Source organism: Zeus faber (genome assembly GCF_960531495.2).
Source record: "Zeus faber genome assembly, chromosome: 2".
In the NCBI taxonomy this organism is placed as follows: domain Eukaryota; kingdom Metazoa; phylum Chordata; class Actinopteri; order Zeiformes; family Zeidae; genus Zeus; species Zeus faber.
The window spans coordinates 31,821,817-31,839,038 of NC_137189.1; the positions used below are offsets into that span (position 1 = coordinate 31,821,817).

General features: G+C 41.5%; 1 protein-coding gene across 1 annotated transcript in view; it reads left to right on the forward strand.

Moving 5' to 3' along the window:
* The window catches only part of LOC307247949 (mitochondrial pyruvate carrier 2-like), an 8,803-nt gene extending 1,243 nt beyond the window's left edge, over positions 1–7,560 (forward strand). Inside the window, exons 3-6 of the mRNA XM_080024108.1 lie at positions 305–345; positions 723–807; positions 4,481–4,592; positions 6,935–7,560. Coding sequence (XP_079880234.1) covers positions 305–345; positions 723–807; positions 4,481–4,592; positions 6,935–6,992 — 296 coding nt within the window. The 3' untranslated portion in view covers positions 6,993–7,560. The remainder of the gene's footprint in view (positions 1–304; positions 346–722; positions 808–4,480; positions 4,593–6,934) is intronic.
* Positions 7,561–17,222: the final 9,662 nt, after the last annotated feature.

Sequence of the window (17,222 nt, forward strand, 5' to 3'; positions counted from 1 at the left end):
AAGAGTCTGAGAGGGTGAATGAGGGTGGATGAGTACCGGTTTTTGACGCGCACACACACGCACGCACACACGCACACACACACACACACGCACACACACTTGACAGTCCCCTAGTACGATGCCATCAGTTACCGACAATCGTGCATTGTTAGGAAATGAGCAGCTCTGCTCTACAGGAGGTCAAATCAGTGAAATGTTATAGTATGAACTAATTGTTATTTTTATATTATTTCCTACTGTCTATATATATATATATATATATATATATATATATATATATATATGATTTTTCTTTTTCATTTAGGTCCAAAGACAGTTTTCTTCTGGGCACCTATGTTCAAATGGGTAAGTAGTGAATTTGGTTTAGAACATTTATCGAATTATGTTTAGGTAAATCCATATATGTGATGTAATATGATGATGTAGAAAACAGTCAAGAAGATGGCTGTAAACGAATGACACAAATGCAAAATAACACACACACACACACACACACACACACACTCACACTCAAAGATGTATCACACATGCATACACCCACAAGAACTTGAAATGCTTTCATTTGAGTCAAATAAATTATAGTATGCATGGTGCACAAATAATTTGTTGTTGTTTTTTTCAGAACATTTGATATACAAGCTTTTGACTTAATTATTGTTAATAAACCTACATGCACAAAAACACACACAGTATTTCTTATGTTTCTTATCTTTTCTCTCCAGGGACTGGTTGTGGCTGGCATGGCCGACTTCACTCGCCCTGTTGAAAAGCTCAGCACGTCCCAGTCTGCAGTGCTCATGACCACAGGTGATTAGTGTGTGTTTGTGTACGGATATGAGATGTTTCCAAGTGTGTGTTTGGGTGTAGAAATGCACTTTGTTCTCATGTGAGGGTGAGGGCTTCTGTGTGTTATGTAAGTTTGTGTATAATATGTGTATACTTGTATACGTCTGTGTCTTTTCACACGTTTTCTCATTTTCAAACATTTAAGTCCTGGGAGTACTGTGACTTTGGGAGTTTCAAAAAAGGGGGTGGTATGGTTTGACCTCGGGTGATCTTGAGTCAGCTGTTTTGTATGAGATATCTTGGTGTGTCTAGGTGCCTTTGCATAAAAGCTGAACAGCTGATTTTTATTCAGCATTGTGGTTTGAATTTATATATAGCTCTTAATAGTAAAGGAATAACTACTTATTATTCTGTTAGTTGATTATTATTATTATTATTATTATTATTATTTAGTTATTTATTTGTTTTTATCACAGACCTAAAAAATACCTTTATTTTATCTCCTTGATTTTTCGATTTCCAAAAAATATAGAAAAGATTGTGTTGCTCCCCCTCGTGCCTCAAGCTTGTTGTTCCAGCACATCCCACAGATGCTCCATCGGATCTGACCCTAACCCCGGCCTTCCTCATGATGTAGAAGAAAACGTGATTCATCAGACCAGGCCACCTTCTTCCACTGCTCCATGGTCCAGTTCTGACACTTATTTGCCCATTGTAGGCGCTTTTGGCGGTGGACAGAGGTCAGCATGGGCACTCTGACCGGTCTGCAGCTACACAGCCCCATATGCAGCAAACTGTGATGCACTGTGTGTTCTGACACCTTTCTATCATAGCATTAACCAGCATTAACTTTTTCAGCAATTTTTCGCTACAGTAGCTCTTCTGTTGGATCGGACCTGACGGGCTAGACTTCGCTCCCCATGCGCATCAATCAGCCCATGACCCTGTCACCGGTTCACCGGTTCTCCTTCCTTGGATCACTTTTGGTAGGTACTAACCACTGCATACCAGGAACACCCCACAGACCTGCCGTTTTGGGGATGCTCTGACCCAGTCGTCTAGCCATCACTATTTGATCCTTGTCAAAGTTGCTCAGATCCTTACGCTTGCCCATTTTTCTGCTTCCAACACATCAACTTCAAGACCCGTTGTTCACTTGACAGGAGCCATTGGAACAAGATGATTGAGGTTATTCACCTCATTCACCATCATGTCATTTTGCCAAAAATACATTGAGTTTGGACTGGGTTGATGGACCGCTTAAACATGATATAAAGCTGCAGAAAGCTGTCAGTGTTGGGTCCTGTGTCTAGTAGTTCCTCCAAGGGCTTAGAAAAAGCAGCTTTGTCCACTGAGGGTTCTTTTTATAAAACGGCTAATAAGTTGAGTAATCCTTGTGCTCGGAGTCCTTCATATCGCCGACATAAATAACTAAAAATAGAGGAGAGATAATATTCTACGGCTTGGATGATTATTTTTACCAAATGAATCAAAATTTAAAAAAAATACACAATTTTAATGTGTTTTAATGTGTTTAATATATGTGTCTAATTTGCACGTTAAACAACTTGACCAAAGAAATGGTACAACAACGGATTCTTAAACTGTAGATTGGCCCTCATGGCGCTGTAGGTTGGCCCTCATGACGTCTATTATGTGGAAAATATGGAAATTACATAGATAATATGCTGTGTGTGTGTGTGTGTGTGTGTGTGTGTGTGTGTGTGTGTGTGTGTGTGTGTGTGTGTGTGTGTGTGTGTGTGTGTGTGTGTGTGTGTGTGTGTGTAACCTATGAACCTGTGTAATGCAAAGTTGAAAGATAACTTTTAACAAGTTTACTGGGTGACTAATTCATGTCGGTGCTGGTGTGGAAAGTTCCCTCTGTGGCGCGAACCCAATTAGGGACCTGATTTGACAGTTTTGTCACCTCTGCAGTCCTCTGTGGCCTTATAGCTGTGTATTGTGTGTGTATACACTGTGCTCGACTTGAGGGCAAACACCAAAAGGTCACACGATCTTTGTTTGCAGTTCCGCGTACAGTCATCTCGCATTGCCCAGATAAGGTGATTATCCGGGTCCACTGAATAAGAGACTCCAACTAACGTACCGGTAATAAAACGTAGAATGTCATTGTCTTTTGACTGTTTGGGAGCTTAGGTGGCCAAATCCAACGCAGCAGACTTTGATCACAGTGCAAACAAAGTCTGGTTCTATGAGTAGTGAAAGAAGCCGATTGTCTTTTCTTGCCGGGGAGGGGGGCGGGGGCGCTTTCCGCCATTGGGATGCCAGGGAAGAGAAGAGTCGCGACGGTGGAGTGAGGCGGCCTGCGAGGGCGGAGGAGTCTGGAAACTGACCGGCGGTTGGAGATACGGAGGAGCGGCTGAATGGACGGCGTCGTGGGAGAGTACCGGCGTCTTAAATGTGACCCAAGCGGAGACGGGAAGCCCGCGAAGCGATCGAAGGAGGGGAGTGACACGAGCAAGCTTTGGAAGGTTTGAACACCAGATGGGCGGCTACGTTCTGGACGCTGTAGAGGTCTGGTGGAACAGGCAGGTCGTCCAGCCAGAGGAGCGTTGCAGTAGTCATGGGAGATGACAAGTGCTTTAACCAGAACTTGTGTCGCGTCCCTCGCGAGGCACGACCATATTCTTCGGATGTTGTTGAGGGGAAAACTTGCAGGAGGCTGGCTCTCGGCGGTCTGAGGTGGAGATACTTTGGTGTTCTCGACGGCGATGGAGAGGTCTGTGCGAGGGCAGTCTTTCCCAGGGAGAAGGAGGAGCTCCCGTCTTGTCCAGGTTGAGCTTCGGGCGGTGCCCGGACATCCATGCGTCGGTGTCTTGAAGACATGCAGAGATGTGCCTCTCGATAAACCCCGATATTTCGGAGAGGAGAGGTAGAGTTGAGTGTCATCAGCATGGCAGCGTTAGGAGAAACCATGGGAGGAGATCACGTCACCAAGAGATTTAGTGAACAGGGACAACAGTAGAGGCCCCCAGGAGTGAACCCTGATGGACTCGGGTGTTTAGGGAGCAAGGTTTGGATTGGGGTCCTCTCCATGACACCCGGTATGAGCGATTGGCTGATATGGCAAGTATGATGTAATCCAGACGTGCGCAGATCCTGTGATTCCAAGTTCAGAGAGGGTGCAGTGGGAAGTCTTGAAGGTGATGCTAATACTAGCTAGTGGCGACATCTTGTGGTGTTACATAGAAACTTTTTCTTAGCAGAAGCTCTTAAATGAGGCGCCAAATCAATATCCTGTCTCAATGTGTTATTTTAGTTAATAAGCAGATTGTCTCACCATGTTTATTTTGCGATAATGAGGGGCTGGCTAGACATTACCCCTTATATAAATGAGTACAGAATCAGAGTGAATTTATTCCAACAGGTACATTTACACATACTAGGAATGAGTTGTGGTGAGGTTTGGTGCGTTTCACTGCAGATCATTAACTTTTAAAAATGCTTTACAGTCCAAAACATTTGAGGGGGGAAAAAATACGAATAGCTTAAAAAATAAAAGACAACACAATAATTACACACCTACAGTATGGCAGAATGTATGAATCACAATAATACTGTAGCTCAGCGCAGTTGGTATACAAGAGCTCCAAATCAGCTTTTGCTAATAATGTAAAATGGAGATAACTGGTTTTAGAAACATCACTGAATGTTCCTCACCGTCCTCCCGCAGGGGTACTCTGGTCGCGATATTCCCTGGTCATCGTCCCCAGGGTCTGGAACCTCTTTGCGGTTAATTTCTTTCTGGGAGTCGCAGGCGCCACACAGCTCTTCAGGATCTGGAGGTGAGTCTGGCTGCGCGAGGGCGTGATGTCATCAAATGTCGAGATTTGTGGTAATATTAATTGATGTGTCACTCTACCAGTCCCTTATTTATATACTATTATTATTATTGATCCCCTATTGAAATTGCTAACCGGAACGTCACAAACATCGCGTGGTTCAACTTTCATCCAAATCGATCCACATATGGAACAGAGATTTGTGAACAACCGACCAAACATGCGTCGCCGACGTTCCAAAACAAATGGAACGAGATTTAGAATAAACCCCTTTATGACGTCATCGTACTACCTACTAATGTGCAGGTTCTGGTTCAGAATGTACATTGGCACCGTGCCCAGTGTAGATGCCGTCACTCTGTAGAGATTACAAACTAGGCGTTTGTGTGTGTCCTTATGTACCTTCTTACCTCGTAGATATCTGTGGATCTGTTTGAGTGATATTTTAATTCTTTGGCCGCCATTACTTTGCCGGATTCATGGACAAACACGAAAAAACCTTAGTCCACAGAAACCCTTGACCACATCGCGCCCACTCGACTGTGCGAGTAATGCGTTCAAGATCCAGCACGGGGTCGGGGAAAATAGAGGCCGTGATATGGTAATTTCTCACAGAAATACCAAAATGTTTTTCATACTTCATGGAAACGTAAGTTATTGAAAATTTAATCCAATAGTCACCGCTATAATTAGGTAAGTTCGACTACCTTCATAAAGCTACATAAATATGTAAACCTGTGTATATATGTCTTAATTGACGCACATAAGACCAAAAATAAAATATATACCATAATATAATACAAATACAGTAAAAACACATAAGACGTGACACTGTTGTTTACTACAATACTGAACAGAATTATAAAAAATAAAATAATAAAAAAATAAAAAAGATAATTACTGGTCCAGAATATGTATGTGAAATCTGCCATCGAAAACATCGAGTCATTAAATGACCAAAAGAAGAAAATCTTAAAAAAAGGAAAAATAATTGCTTGAAAACAACAAAAACATATTTACACAAATGCACAAAATGTTTTAATGACAATTGTACAGTATTTTCCAAATTGGACCTTCTGGTTGACTATGGATTTGTTTCATGTCACAGGAAAATAATTTCAGGTAAAGTTCGAGAGAAAAGTGCTGTAAACAATTTGACGTTAGATCCTATTCCACCAGAAATAAAAGGTGTTAACTCAGTGGAAGAGCACTTAATTGCAAGGAATATTCCATTCATGAATATATGAGCTTTACCAAAAGGTGGACAAAATGGCGTCCATGGACCAGTCACATAATGTACCTTCAAATATCAGCAATGTAACAAATGTACTTCCAAGATCTGATGATGATGACCTTGTGATTCCTGTCAAGTTGAAGAGGAAGTTAACTTACAAAGGCAAATATAAATATCAATATGTTCACACAGAAAAAATTGATAATATTGGAAAAAGCAGATTCAAGTTCAGAGGGTGAAAATATCGATGAAACATTAACTGGAAAACAACAACATGGAATGTTAATGGACGCATGTTTCCAACCCGTTGATATTGTACAGGAAGAGTAGAGCAGCACTTCGATGACATGTTGTCTGTAGCACCAGCAGGAGAGAACAACTGCACCGTTACTGGGAGATGAAACCGATGAAGCAGAATGTTTCCCAGCTCTTTTCCCAAACAACAACGGGAACGTTTCATACGTCTTGTCGTCCAAGTTTGATTCACACCGAATATGTAATAATATGTGACGATCAAGTAAAATAATGCATATTTGTAGTGACGGAAAATCTAAAATGTATTAACTTTGTAGCTGTATATTCAGAGCATAGTTTTGGGTAAACACTGTTTATTCAGAAGCCTCATAATACCTCCACCCTTAAATATCTTTCAAGTCAAGTGATCAGAACACTGATTGGCCTGATCCCAATTGCCCTGAATATCCTTTATATAATATGTTAGGGGTTCAAATTTATTTATTTATTTTTTCATCATTCACATGTTTGTATGCGGCTCGTGTTACAAAGGAAAACAGCATTTTGTAGTTTTTATTTTAATCTATGATATTTTACACCCACTGTTGTGGCTACACACACAGTAGCCATGGTGGAAAAGTACTAATACGCCAAATAAAACAGTACCCCGGGTACTTTTTATAAAGTTAATATCAAACTCAGATTTAATAGCGAGTCAATTTTTCAACCAACCAATTGGTTGGTTAAGTGGTATAGTTCTACCGACTTTAACCTTGGATCAAATATCTTGCTTTCTTCTGAGAGGGTATGTTGATCTTTTTTGCGCACAGTCGTGGCAATAAATGAGATCGAGCTGTTTCTTGTGTCGTTTTTGCAGGTACCACCAGGGGTTAAACCAGGGTGTGACCGCCGTGCAGCAGGACGGGCCTGTTTAGCTGAGACCAACATCCAAAGACTGGATGTTAATGAAAAGCAATATGCGCACACGCACACACACATTCATTCATTCATTCATTCATTCATTCATTCATCCATTCATTCAGAATGTTTGAATTTGACTCTGTAGAGGTCATACTGTAGAAATAGCTGATGTTGCCTTCTACCAATGTCACAATTGCCTATACACATGGAAATACTGTATACATGCAATGGTGAAAACACAGGATTGTACATTCAACATTTGTTCAAGCCTTTTGAATTAAAAAAAACACATGTTCTTGTTTTGTTTTAACAAATCTGTGTGTTTTCAAAACAAAAACGGAGACGTTATGTAATATACCGTTAATGTTTTACCACTGAGTTCACTGATTTTGGAATAGCGACGTTCCAATAACTTGAAATCACATTTTTGATGAGACATGTATATTGGTTTTAATGTCAATGATAGTCAGAGCAACCACACAAAGTAATATTTATGACACTTGTATAGCCTGTTTGGCATATTTATGTCATTGTTAAAGATTGAAAAATGTCTGAAAAATGAATTAAAAACCTGACAACTTCGTTGCTAGTGTTTTATTATGTAGTTTGCTTTTTTCACACCAGTTTTCGCAAGTACTTCTCGGCCACCGTCCCTCATGAACATTAGCACAGCCAGCCTGCGTGCTGGCTGTGCTAATGTGTGCGGCCACCAGGGGGCGCGATCTCCTCGCGTTAATTCTTTTGAAAGCGGGAAAAGTTTTCTGAGTCCTGATTTTAAAGTTTCTTCTCCGGGTAAAGTCAACGCATGATCTGTCATACTGAAGCGTACGTATGTTCGATATATCTATTGTATTCAGAGAGAAGATAAATTGAGCTTAATGATGATTTGGGATTAGTTTACTGGCGTGTGTGTCCATCTACTGGTGTGAACTTCACCTATACTGTGTGTGCATACATACGTACTGTACATACACATGTTGTGTGTGTGTGTGTGTGTTAATATATTAGGTACAGTAGATAAATATATATTTTATCTACTGTATCATATACATGCAATCTACTGTATCTAATATATTTACACACACACATATATATATATATACACACATATATACAGTAGATTGTGTATATATGATACAGTAGATAAATAAGTATATATTTATCTACTGTATCTAATATATATATACACACACACACACACACAATCAGAAAGAATATAATGTTTATATATGTATGTATGTGTGTATACATACATAGTCCCATATCCCATATACATATACACACTCACACACACCCACACACAAGCAGAAGAAATCTATGTGTATGTATGTATGTATGTATGTATACACAGTATTTATTAAGTTCACACCAGTAGATGGACACACACGTCAGTAAACTATATACTGTATGTATTTATCTTATCTAATATATTTACACACATACATATATATACACACACACATATATATACATATATATGCAGTAGATTGTATATATATATATTCGATACAGTAGATATAATATATATGTATCTACTGTATCTAATATATACTGTATATATGCAATCAACTATCTAATATATTTACACACATACATACTGTGTGTGTGTATATATACACACACGCACACACAATCAGAAGGAATATATGTGTATGTACAGTATGTATGTATGTATACATACACAGTATAGATTAAGTTTCCACCAGTAGATGGACACACGTCAGTAAACAATTTATATATTTTTTATCTACTGTATCTAATATATATATATATATATGCAGTAAATAAAATAATATGTATACATATATATATTTGTCTACTGTATCTAATATATTTACACACATACATATATACACACACACACACACACACACACACATATATATATATATATATATATATATATATATATATATATATATATATATATATATATATATAGTATACAAGTTTACTGATGTGTGTGTGTGTGTGTGTGCATCTATTGGCTTCTCAATATAGCAAGCCTCAATGTATGTCAAATTTAAGGTTGTATCTTAGTTGTTTTGGATGTTTAATTTAGGAAGAGACAAGTTATGTCTTAATTTTGTACATGGATACAGCACCAGAATGCAATCTGCCACCTTGCCACTTCCATTTGCAGCTAAATGTTTTGGTCACTGCACAATGCTGCCTGGTGTGATCTGGTGGCGCCGGGAGGCTGTGACATAACTTTGACAGCAGACTTTTCGAGGAGGGTTGAGTGTGACAATGACCTGCTCCTTTGCCCCCTCATTTTGGTTTCCACGGCAACAGAGAGCAGTAGTCATTCGTATCTGTCTCTTCTTGTCTAGCACACACACACTCACACACACACACACACACACACAGATAATGTAATGGCTCTCTCACGCCCCAATCCCCTTGAACCTCAGTTGTGATGGAGAAAAAAGACTGTGATCACCATTTTACTTTGGCACTAAGGGACGAAACGCTATCGGGTCAATGTCATTTTCTTTTGTGTCCGAATCAATAATCATGAAAATAAACTAGATATGAAGACACATTTCAAATAGCTCGATTTGTAACAACTTTTAATTGTTTTTTTAAGACAATGAGATTCTTTTTCTTCTTCTTTGTTTTCTTGTTCTTTGTTTTCTTCTTCTTCGTTTTCTTCTTCTTCTTCTTCTTCTTCTTCGTCTTCTTCTTCTTCTTTCGGTAATGACAATGAGATTAAAAATAGATAATATATATACTAATATAATAGATATACTAATATAACTGTGGCTGTTTTGCCTGCTACATGCTACCCAAGTGGCATTTTCAGGGACCTGTGCCACAGAGACACAAATGATGGGGTAGAAAACACAAGTTTATTGGAGAGAGTGGGCTAGATGGAACAAGCCCCGGAGCGGATTGACACGTGTCATGACAAGGGCTCCTCTCCCATGTGTGGGGATGCGGGTTTTACCCGTTGCTTGTTAGACCAATCAACAAGCAACAGGTGTACAGCCACACTGATCCTGGGCCCCAATTACCTAGACCCAGGACAGGTGTGGCTGCTCAAACCACATGCCCCCGACACCAAACCGAGGCCGGGAAGAATCCCTGGCAGACGCCTACTCCCCGCTCCCCCGGTAGAAAAAAAAAAAACGGAAACAGGGTTCCCATACCTTAAAATACAGACTCTGACACAGGGTTCCAATTCCTCAAACCAACAAAAAAAACTGGTCCCCTGGAACAGCACAGTCCACCGGCGACCTTCCCCCAGGGCAATAAAGCAGATTACCCCCTCCTCCCATCCGGAGCGTGGGGCCTCGAGCTGCTGTGCTGGCTGGTGGAGGTGTAGCCCGGCTTGGCTGTTCCGGAGGCTACTTGGTGGGGTGGCCTGGCTGCTGGCCTGAACGCCACCCAAGTGGCATTTTCAGTGCCCTCTGGCACAGAGACATAGGTGATGGGGTTGCAGACACACACGTTTATTGTAGAGAGGGGGCTCGGCGGAACAAGCCCAAGAGCAGACGGACACAGGTCATGAGAAGGGCTCCTCTCCTGAGTGTGTGTGTGGATGGGGGTTTTACCTGTTGCTCGTTAGACCAGCCAACGATCAACTGGTATGCAGCCACTCTGATCCCGGGACCCCAGTGACCTAGACCCAGCACAGGGGTGGCTACTCCAATCACCCCCCCCCCCCCCCCGCGCCCCACACCTCAATAACTTAATAGACAGCAACCTGAAATGGGATTACTCAAGTTAAAATATCTTAAAATTGTAAAAAAAAGAAAAAAAAGAAGAGAAGCAATGTGTACACATATGCACACACACACACACACACACACATTCATTCATTCATTCAGAATGTGTGAATTTGACTCTGTAGAGGTCATAGAAAGCTAATGTTGCCTTGCTCCAATGTCACAATTGCCTATACACATGGAAATATACATGCAATGGTGAAACACAGGATTCAGCATTTGTCCAAGCCGTTTGAATTAAAAAGAAAATAATCTTGTTTTGTTTTTTGTTTTTTTTTACAAAATATACTGTATGTGTTTTCAAAAAAAAAGAGACATTATGTATTGTACCGTTCAAGTTTTAAACCACTGGGTTCATTTATTTTGGAATAGATACGTTCCAATTACTTGAAATCACATTTTTGATGAGCCATTCATTTTTGTTTTTAATTTCCATACTAATCAGATCAACCACAGGAAGTAATATTTATGCCTGTTTGGTTACTGGTGCATATTCATGTAATTTTAAAGCTTGAGAAATATATGAAAAATAAAATAAAAACATGACTTCTTTATTATTCTTTATTATGTACTTTGTACTAAAAAACATATATTTTACAAAATAAAAAAAAAATTTGATTGATCTGACAAACCTTATTTGTCATTTACCCTGGCCTTCCTCTTATCCTACAGAAGTCCACACACACACTCTGTCTCCGACAAAAAAGGCCAGATAATGATTCATGGCGGCGCGAGTTTTCCAGCGCCGGTGGGAGGCCATGTTTTCACGCCAGGCTTCCAGCGAGTAATGAGACGGCCGGCGTGAGGAGCTCCAGAAACAAGCCGCGGGGTGCTGGCCCAGCCCGACACGGCCTTAGATGGTGAAGTGTGGTGGTGAGTGTTTCAATCATATCCCCACGCTTCATGTGAACCCACTCTGCCAAGTCACAGAAGAATTAATAATACAAAGCTTTTATTTTGATATATTACATTAAGACTCTCTTGGAATGGTTAGGGTTGGGGTTTAGGATTAGAGGCATGGTGGGAGCTGTTTTGGGCAAATCATATTTCATGGTGTTTTAACCTGTGAAGCCCAATGGACCCACCGGCAGGGTCTGTGTTTGCCGAGCTCTCGCAAGCTCCGTTTTTTTAAGCTGAGTTTTAAGCTTCCTGGACCATTCAGAAGATGTATGGAGTGTCCAGGAACATTGAGGATAAGGGGGTTTTTCTGAGCCATTTTCAGAAAATAGTGCTTGTCATCCAGTCGTCCAAATCACTCAAATCTCCACTTTTGAAAGGTTATTGATACCGAGTCACAGTATTCAGTTTTCTAAAGTGTTTTTCAAAGTCATGACATGTTCAGGTGGTCTTTTGAGGGAATTTCTCTTTTTCAAAAATGGCTACAAAGTGAAGTAAAGCTGTGTAATTAATGGTATGACCCACAACTTGGTGCAGCAACTAGACACATCATTGAGCATGGGTATGGCCATCACTAGGCGTGGGTATAATGTTCAAAGCTCCTTAACACTCAAAATATGAATCAGCCGCAATTAAAAAACATAGTGTTTATTACCTTTGATAGAAAAGCTTGAGATCAAGCGTCAAGCTGCATCTCAAATGATTCATTAGGGTCTTTCTGATGGTGTAAGTCACTTCTATGTGGTACCAACTGTTTTTTTTTAAGTTATTACAGTGATAGATGTCAGCCAAATGTATGAATTTATTTTGTTAGATTTGCCCTTGAGTGTCAGGGGATAAAAGGGCCACTTCAGAATATCTAGCAGATGCATATGAACTTGCAAATGGTGTTTCCGTGTGTTTGTGTGAGCCTAGTGGTATTTTTAATGCAGTAATGTCTCCAGCAGCACATCAGTCCTTAAAATATTCGCTCACACACTCATTTGCACAAATCAAAATGTTTTACTTCGTCGGTAAACTGTGTCTTGACTGTCTGCGGACACTGCTCTTCTAGTGTGCCCATTTTGTTGCTTGGCAACACGCTGCTATTTGCATGTTGTGTGGCCATGGGGAAAGTAATATGTCGTGGAAGGGAATCATTTAAACATGAAATCATTGTAGTGACAGTGAGTGCAAGCGAATGAGGGGCATGACCTTCTCAGCCGGAAAAAGTCAGCACAGCTAAGCTGTTGGAGTCAGATAACCATGTGTGGTCCCATAAAGACACATCTTTATCTGTTAAATTGAGTTTATGGAGTATTTATCAAAAATAAATATGTCTCTATACTGTAAGCCTGACATTTTGCAGCATCCAATCCCTGAGTGTGTCTCAGATGGAACAGGAGATTAAAACGCCGAGGCCAATGAAATGTGAATGAAAGACACACACACACGCACGCACACATGCTCGCAACGCACGTGCGCGCGCACACGCACACACACACACACACACACACACACACACACACACACACACACACACACACGCACACGCACATACACACCACCACACCTGCTTCGATTGCACCCCAGCACCCTCCTGGTCCTTTCTTCTGTCCTTGCACCAGGCAAAAAGGTGAATAGTGAATCACTTCAGATGAAACGTCAAGCAAGAAGATCGAATTAGGACGCAGCAGTTATTTACTTGTCTTAAATACTTGTTATTAAATTAAAACAAGTCAATGCAACAATCAAAAACACGGTCCCGCTCTCCTGACTTAAAGTGATGGTTTTATTTATTGTTCTACTGTAGGTCAGTGTCATTGAAATAAATTAATAAATAACAAAATAATTGCTGTTGATTAATAAACATATTTTGTAGTTAGCTAGTTTAGGATTTATTCATTTATTTCAGTTTATCGTGATTTATTAATTGTGACATTACACAATACTGTATATTTATTTACATGTGTAATTATTGTGTGTTATTGTGTAATTAAAATGTTATACTTTTGACTCCCCCCTCCCTTTTAATATCTTTTAATGTCTCTTTAAAATATGAAAGGTCCCCTTAAAACAAAAATAAATATGTGTTCTGAGTCACACCTTTTGTCATGGTGGCAGAAACAGACTGAACAAATGGCACTGGACGGACAGTGGACTTCACTTCAAATGTGAATTTCAGAGTCAAGCCACTTCTGTCCGTAACAATGTCCAAAACTCAGAGGTCCCATTTATCACCATTGAGTAAATGGTACAATGTATAAAAGCATTGTTATTGTATGTGCCACCTGAGGCCAGTTGAACTTCTTCCAATCATCCATCCAATCAATCAACCAACACAAAAGATTGCGTCCCCCTAAACATGTAGAGTGGAAAAAAGTAACCCAGTGATCAACTTCTTGAGTACATTTTTTTTTTTTGGAAACTCGCTGATATACTCTTCACTACTGTACTTCCACTCATACTCGTAGTAAATGTTTCCCAGAGCTCTCTCCAGCCCCGATGTTGTGTCCACACCCCAACAACCCACGTGGAGGTAAAATGAGCCATTTATAGTTTTCGTCCACTATCCACTACGTTAGAGCCTTTGTCTGTTAAGAGCTCGGCACGAGACATTTCTGGCACCAAACTGAAGATGGCGCCTTCCCAAGGGTGAACGTGATTTACAGTCACTGCAGTCCAGCTGGCCCGAAAATAAGGAGGGGAGGCAAGAGAGGGAGGGGGGCCCATCGTGTAGCTCGTTCATCACCCGACCGAGTAGGACGGATAAGGAGGAGGAAGGAGCAAGGCCAAGGGGACAGGGATGGAGGGATGTAGTTCACGATGAAGGGAAGGGATGGAAACGGAGGGAAAAGCCAGGCAGAGAACGGTTGGCGCAGGGTGTGTTTCAAGTTAGCGGAAAGCGATAGCGCGAAGGGTAGACGGGACAGAGATGCATGAAGTGAGACGGGGCGGAATATTCACATATTTTCCCGCCGTGTTTATTTATTGGACATATAGATAGAGAGGAGGATTCTACCGTGTCGGCATAAGGGACCCGACGCGGGGCTTTTTAACGCTTGTGCCGGAGCTCGTTTGTCCTCCTGGCGTCCGGCTCTACTTGACTAATTTCTCCGTTCACCCCTCATTTGCCCGATTTATCTTTGTCGGGAAAAAAAAAGAAAAGAAAAGAAGCTACTGTTTGCTTCTGTTTGCTCAGGTAAATGTAGCAAGCATAACCTTAACGTACGCAACACAGGATGTGAACACAAATTGGAAAGTGGATTTAGACAATTAAGATACAGATTTGTGACAATATACATAATGACCCGTTTCCAAGGTGAAGAAATGTTCAGTCCCCGTTTATTAGTTTGTTCGGTTCATTCGCTACTTGCTACCGCACAATGTTGATCAGAATCAAAATCGGAATCTGTTTATTTGGCCATGTACATTTTCATGTAGTTGGGGCTGTTACGGTGTAGTCGGTGCATTGTAGTGCAAAACGACAGCAGTGTAACAGTCAATAATACAATATAAACAGGATATACAAAATGTGCTGCGTTAGATGGGTTAGACTAACTTATTGCAGAATATTTATCACACAGTTTATTAAACATATGTGACTGTTACCACCACAGGACAGGGAAGAAAGTGTACAGACACACACACACACACACACACACACACTAATTGATACAGACACACACATACTACCCATGTATCTCACCATGGGTGGCATGATACAAATTTGTGATCGTGGGTTTTCACCAATTGTTCCCACCTGACACCCCAGCCCCGACATCCCAGTCGTCCCCAACCGACAGCGTGGCCTAATCCGGGCGTAAGCCGTGCTTTTTTAAATGAGGTCTTTAAAGCTCTTCGGCGCATATTTCCCAGGGTGTCATCCTTCCCCCACGCTTACACCCGCGCTTCTGGGGGATTACTGAGCTGTGAAGGACTGTCAAGGAGATGCCCTTTAAAAAAGGTAAACTCCCCAATTCGGCTTTTGCCCGGGCTGCCCTGGAGAACTGTAATCAAGCTTTAGTGACGGTGCAATGTCTGACAGGGAGGTTATGATTCGGCCTTGTACTTCTTTTCACCATTTTGATAAGATATAAATTGGATATGGAGATGTAGCCCCAGGGTTTGTAGAGCCAGAAATACTTAAATAAGTATTGGTCTTGGTAAAATTGGTTCTATATACTGCCGGAAAAAATACAATAGCCCGATATTGAATGAAACAACTGGGTTAAAATGTTTTTGTACAACTCTATGAGAAATCATTTTGGAAAACTGAAAAAAACTATTGTTTCTTGCTTTGGAAAAGAAAAAGGTAATGCAGGTGGAAGCTCAGTAGGGGGCAGACACACACACGCACACACACACACACACACACACACACAGACACACACACACACACACACACACACACACACATGTTGTCACTGTAAAGTCTGATGTAATAACCCCTGCCCAGGTGGGGAGGACTTTCAATATCACACACTCAGACACACACACACACACACACACACACACACATACACACACACACACGCACATAGGCCTTCTCTGTAAAAGGAACCTCTTGAACTTAAGAAAAGGGAGAAAGAAAATGGAGGTCACATTTACAATGCATTAGACTTCCTCATCGGACCTTGCCCAGAGTCTTCAGAGTGAGCAAAATCCTAGTGACAGCGAAATTCCATTTTTATCACAAGAGTCAGGTTTAGCGATTTTGCCGCATACTCAAGTGAGGGTCATCCGCTGGCCACGCTGTGGTGGCTCCATCACAGACGAGAAAAAAAGTTCCCCTTTTTCAGCCAAAGAATTACAGACCCCTGAGCGCGAATGCTAACAACGACTGGGACGGGGAGAAGAAATAAGAGTGAAGATGGAGCGAACCATTTAATCCCGCTCCCCCCGCCCCCCCGGCAGGGGATGCGGGCCGCCGGGCGCCGCGGCGGCACTTTTCCGTCATCCGATGACGTGGGTAGAGGGCCTAAAGCACAACCTTGATCTCTGAGTGCGACACTTATACGGAACAGCGGGAACACTAATCACACGCATCCCCCTCCTCCTTTCTCTCTCTCGCTCTCTCTCTCTCTCTCTCTCTCTCTCTCTCTCTCTCTCTCTCTCTCTCTCTCCCCTCCTTTATCTCGCTCTGTCACGCCTTATGCTCCAAAATGTATTGTTGCTAATAATAACACGGCTTTGCAGACTGAGCAGAGTGTGCTTTTTTCATGCCGGTGGGAGGGAAGCGTGTGCGCGTGTCCTCGTCGGCAAGGATCCTCTCTTTAAGGATGGCGCGGCTGAGGCGGTGTGACCTTCTGCACAGTCGGCGGTCGTGTATTGAAATCAAGAGGGCAAGTCCGGACACGTATACAGTCTACTACTCATACAGCGATGCAAAAACCTAAAGTAAATGTACACGGCGCCATCAAAGTGGGGTGTTGCAAAGCACAGATCCGGATAGGGATCCTGCAGAGAGGCCGTCCATCCAGGTGAACTAGTCCGCGTCAGTTACTCAAGTTGCAGTAAGTTAAGTACATCTTACAAGAGTCCTGCCCTTCATCTGGCAGTCCCTATTTTCTTGTGTTAAGCTACGGGGGTTTTTTTTGTCAAAGCGTGAGAATTGGGAGAACTGTGGTAGACTGC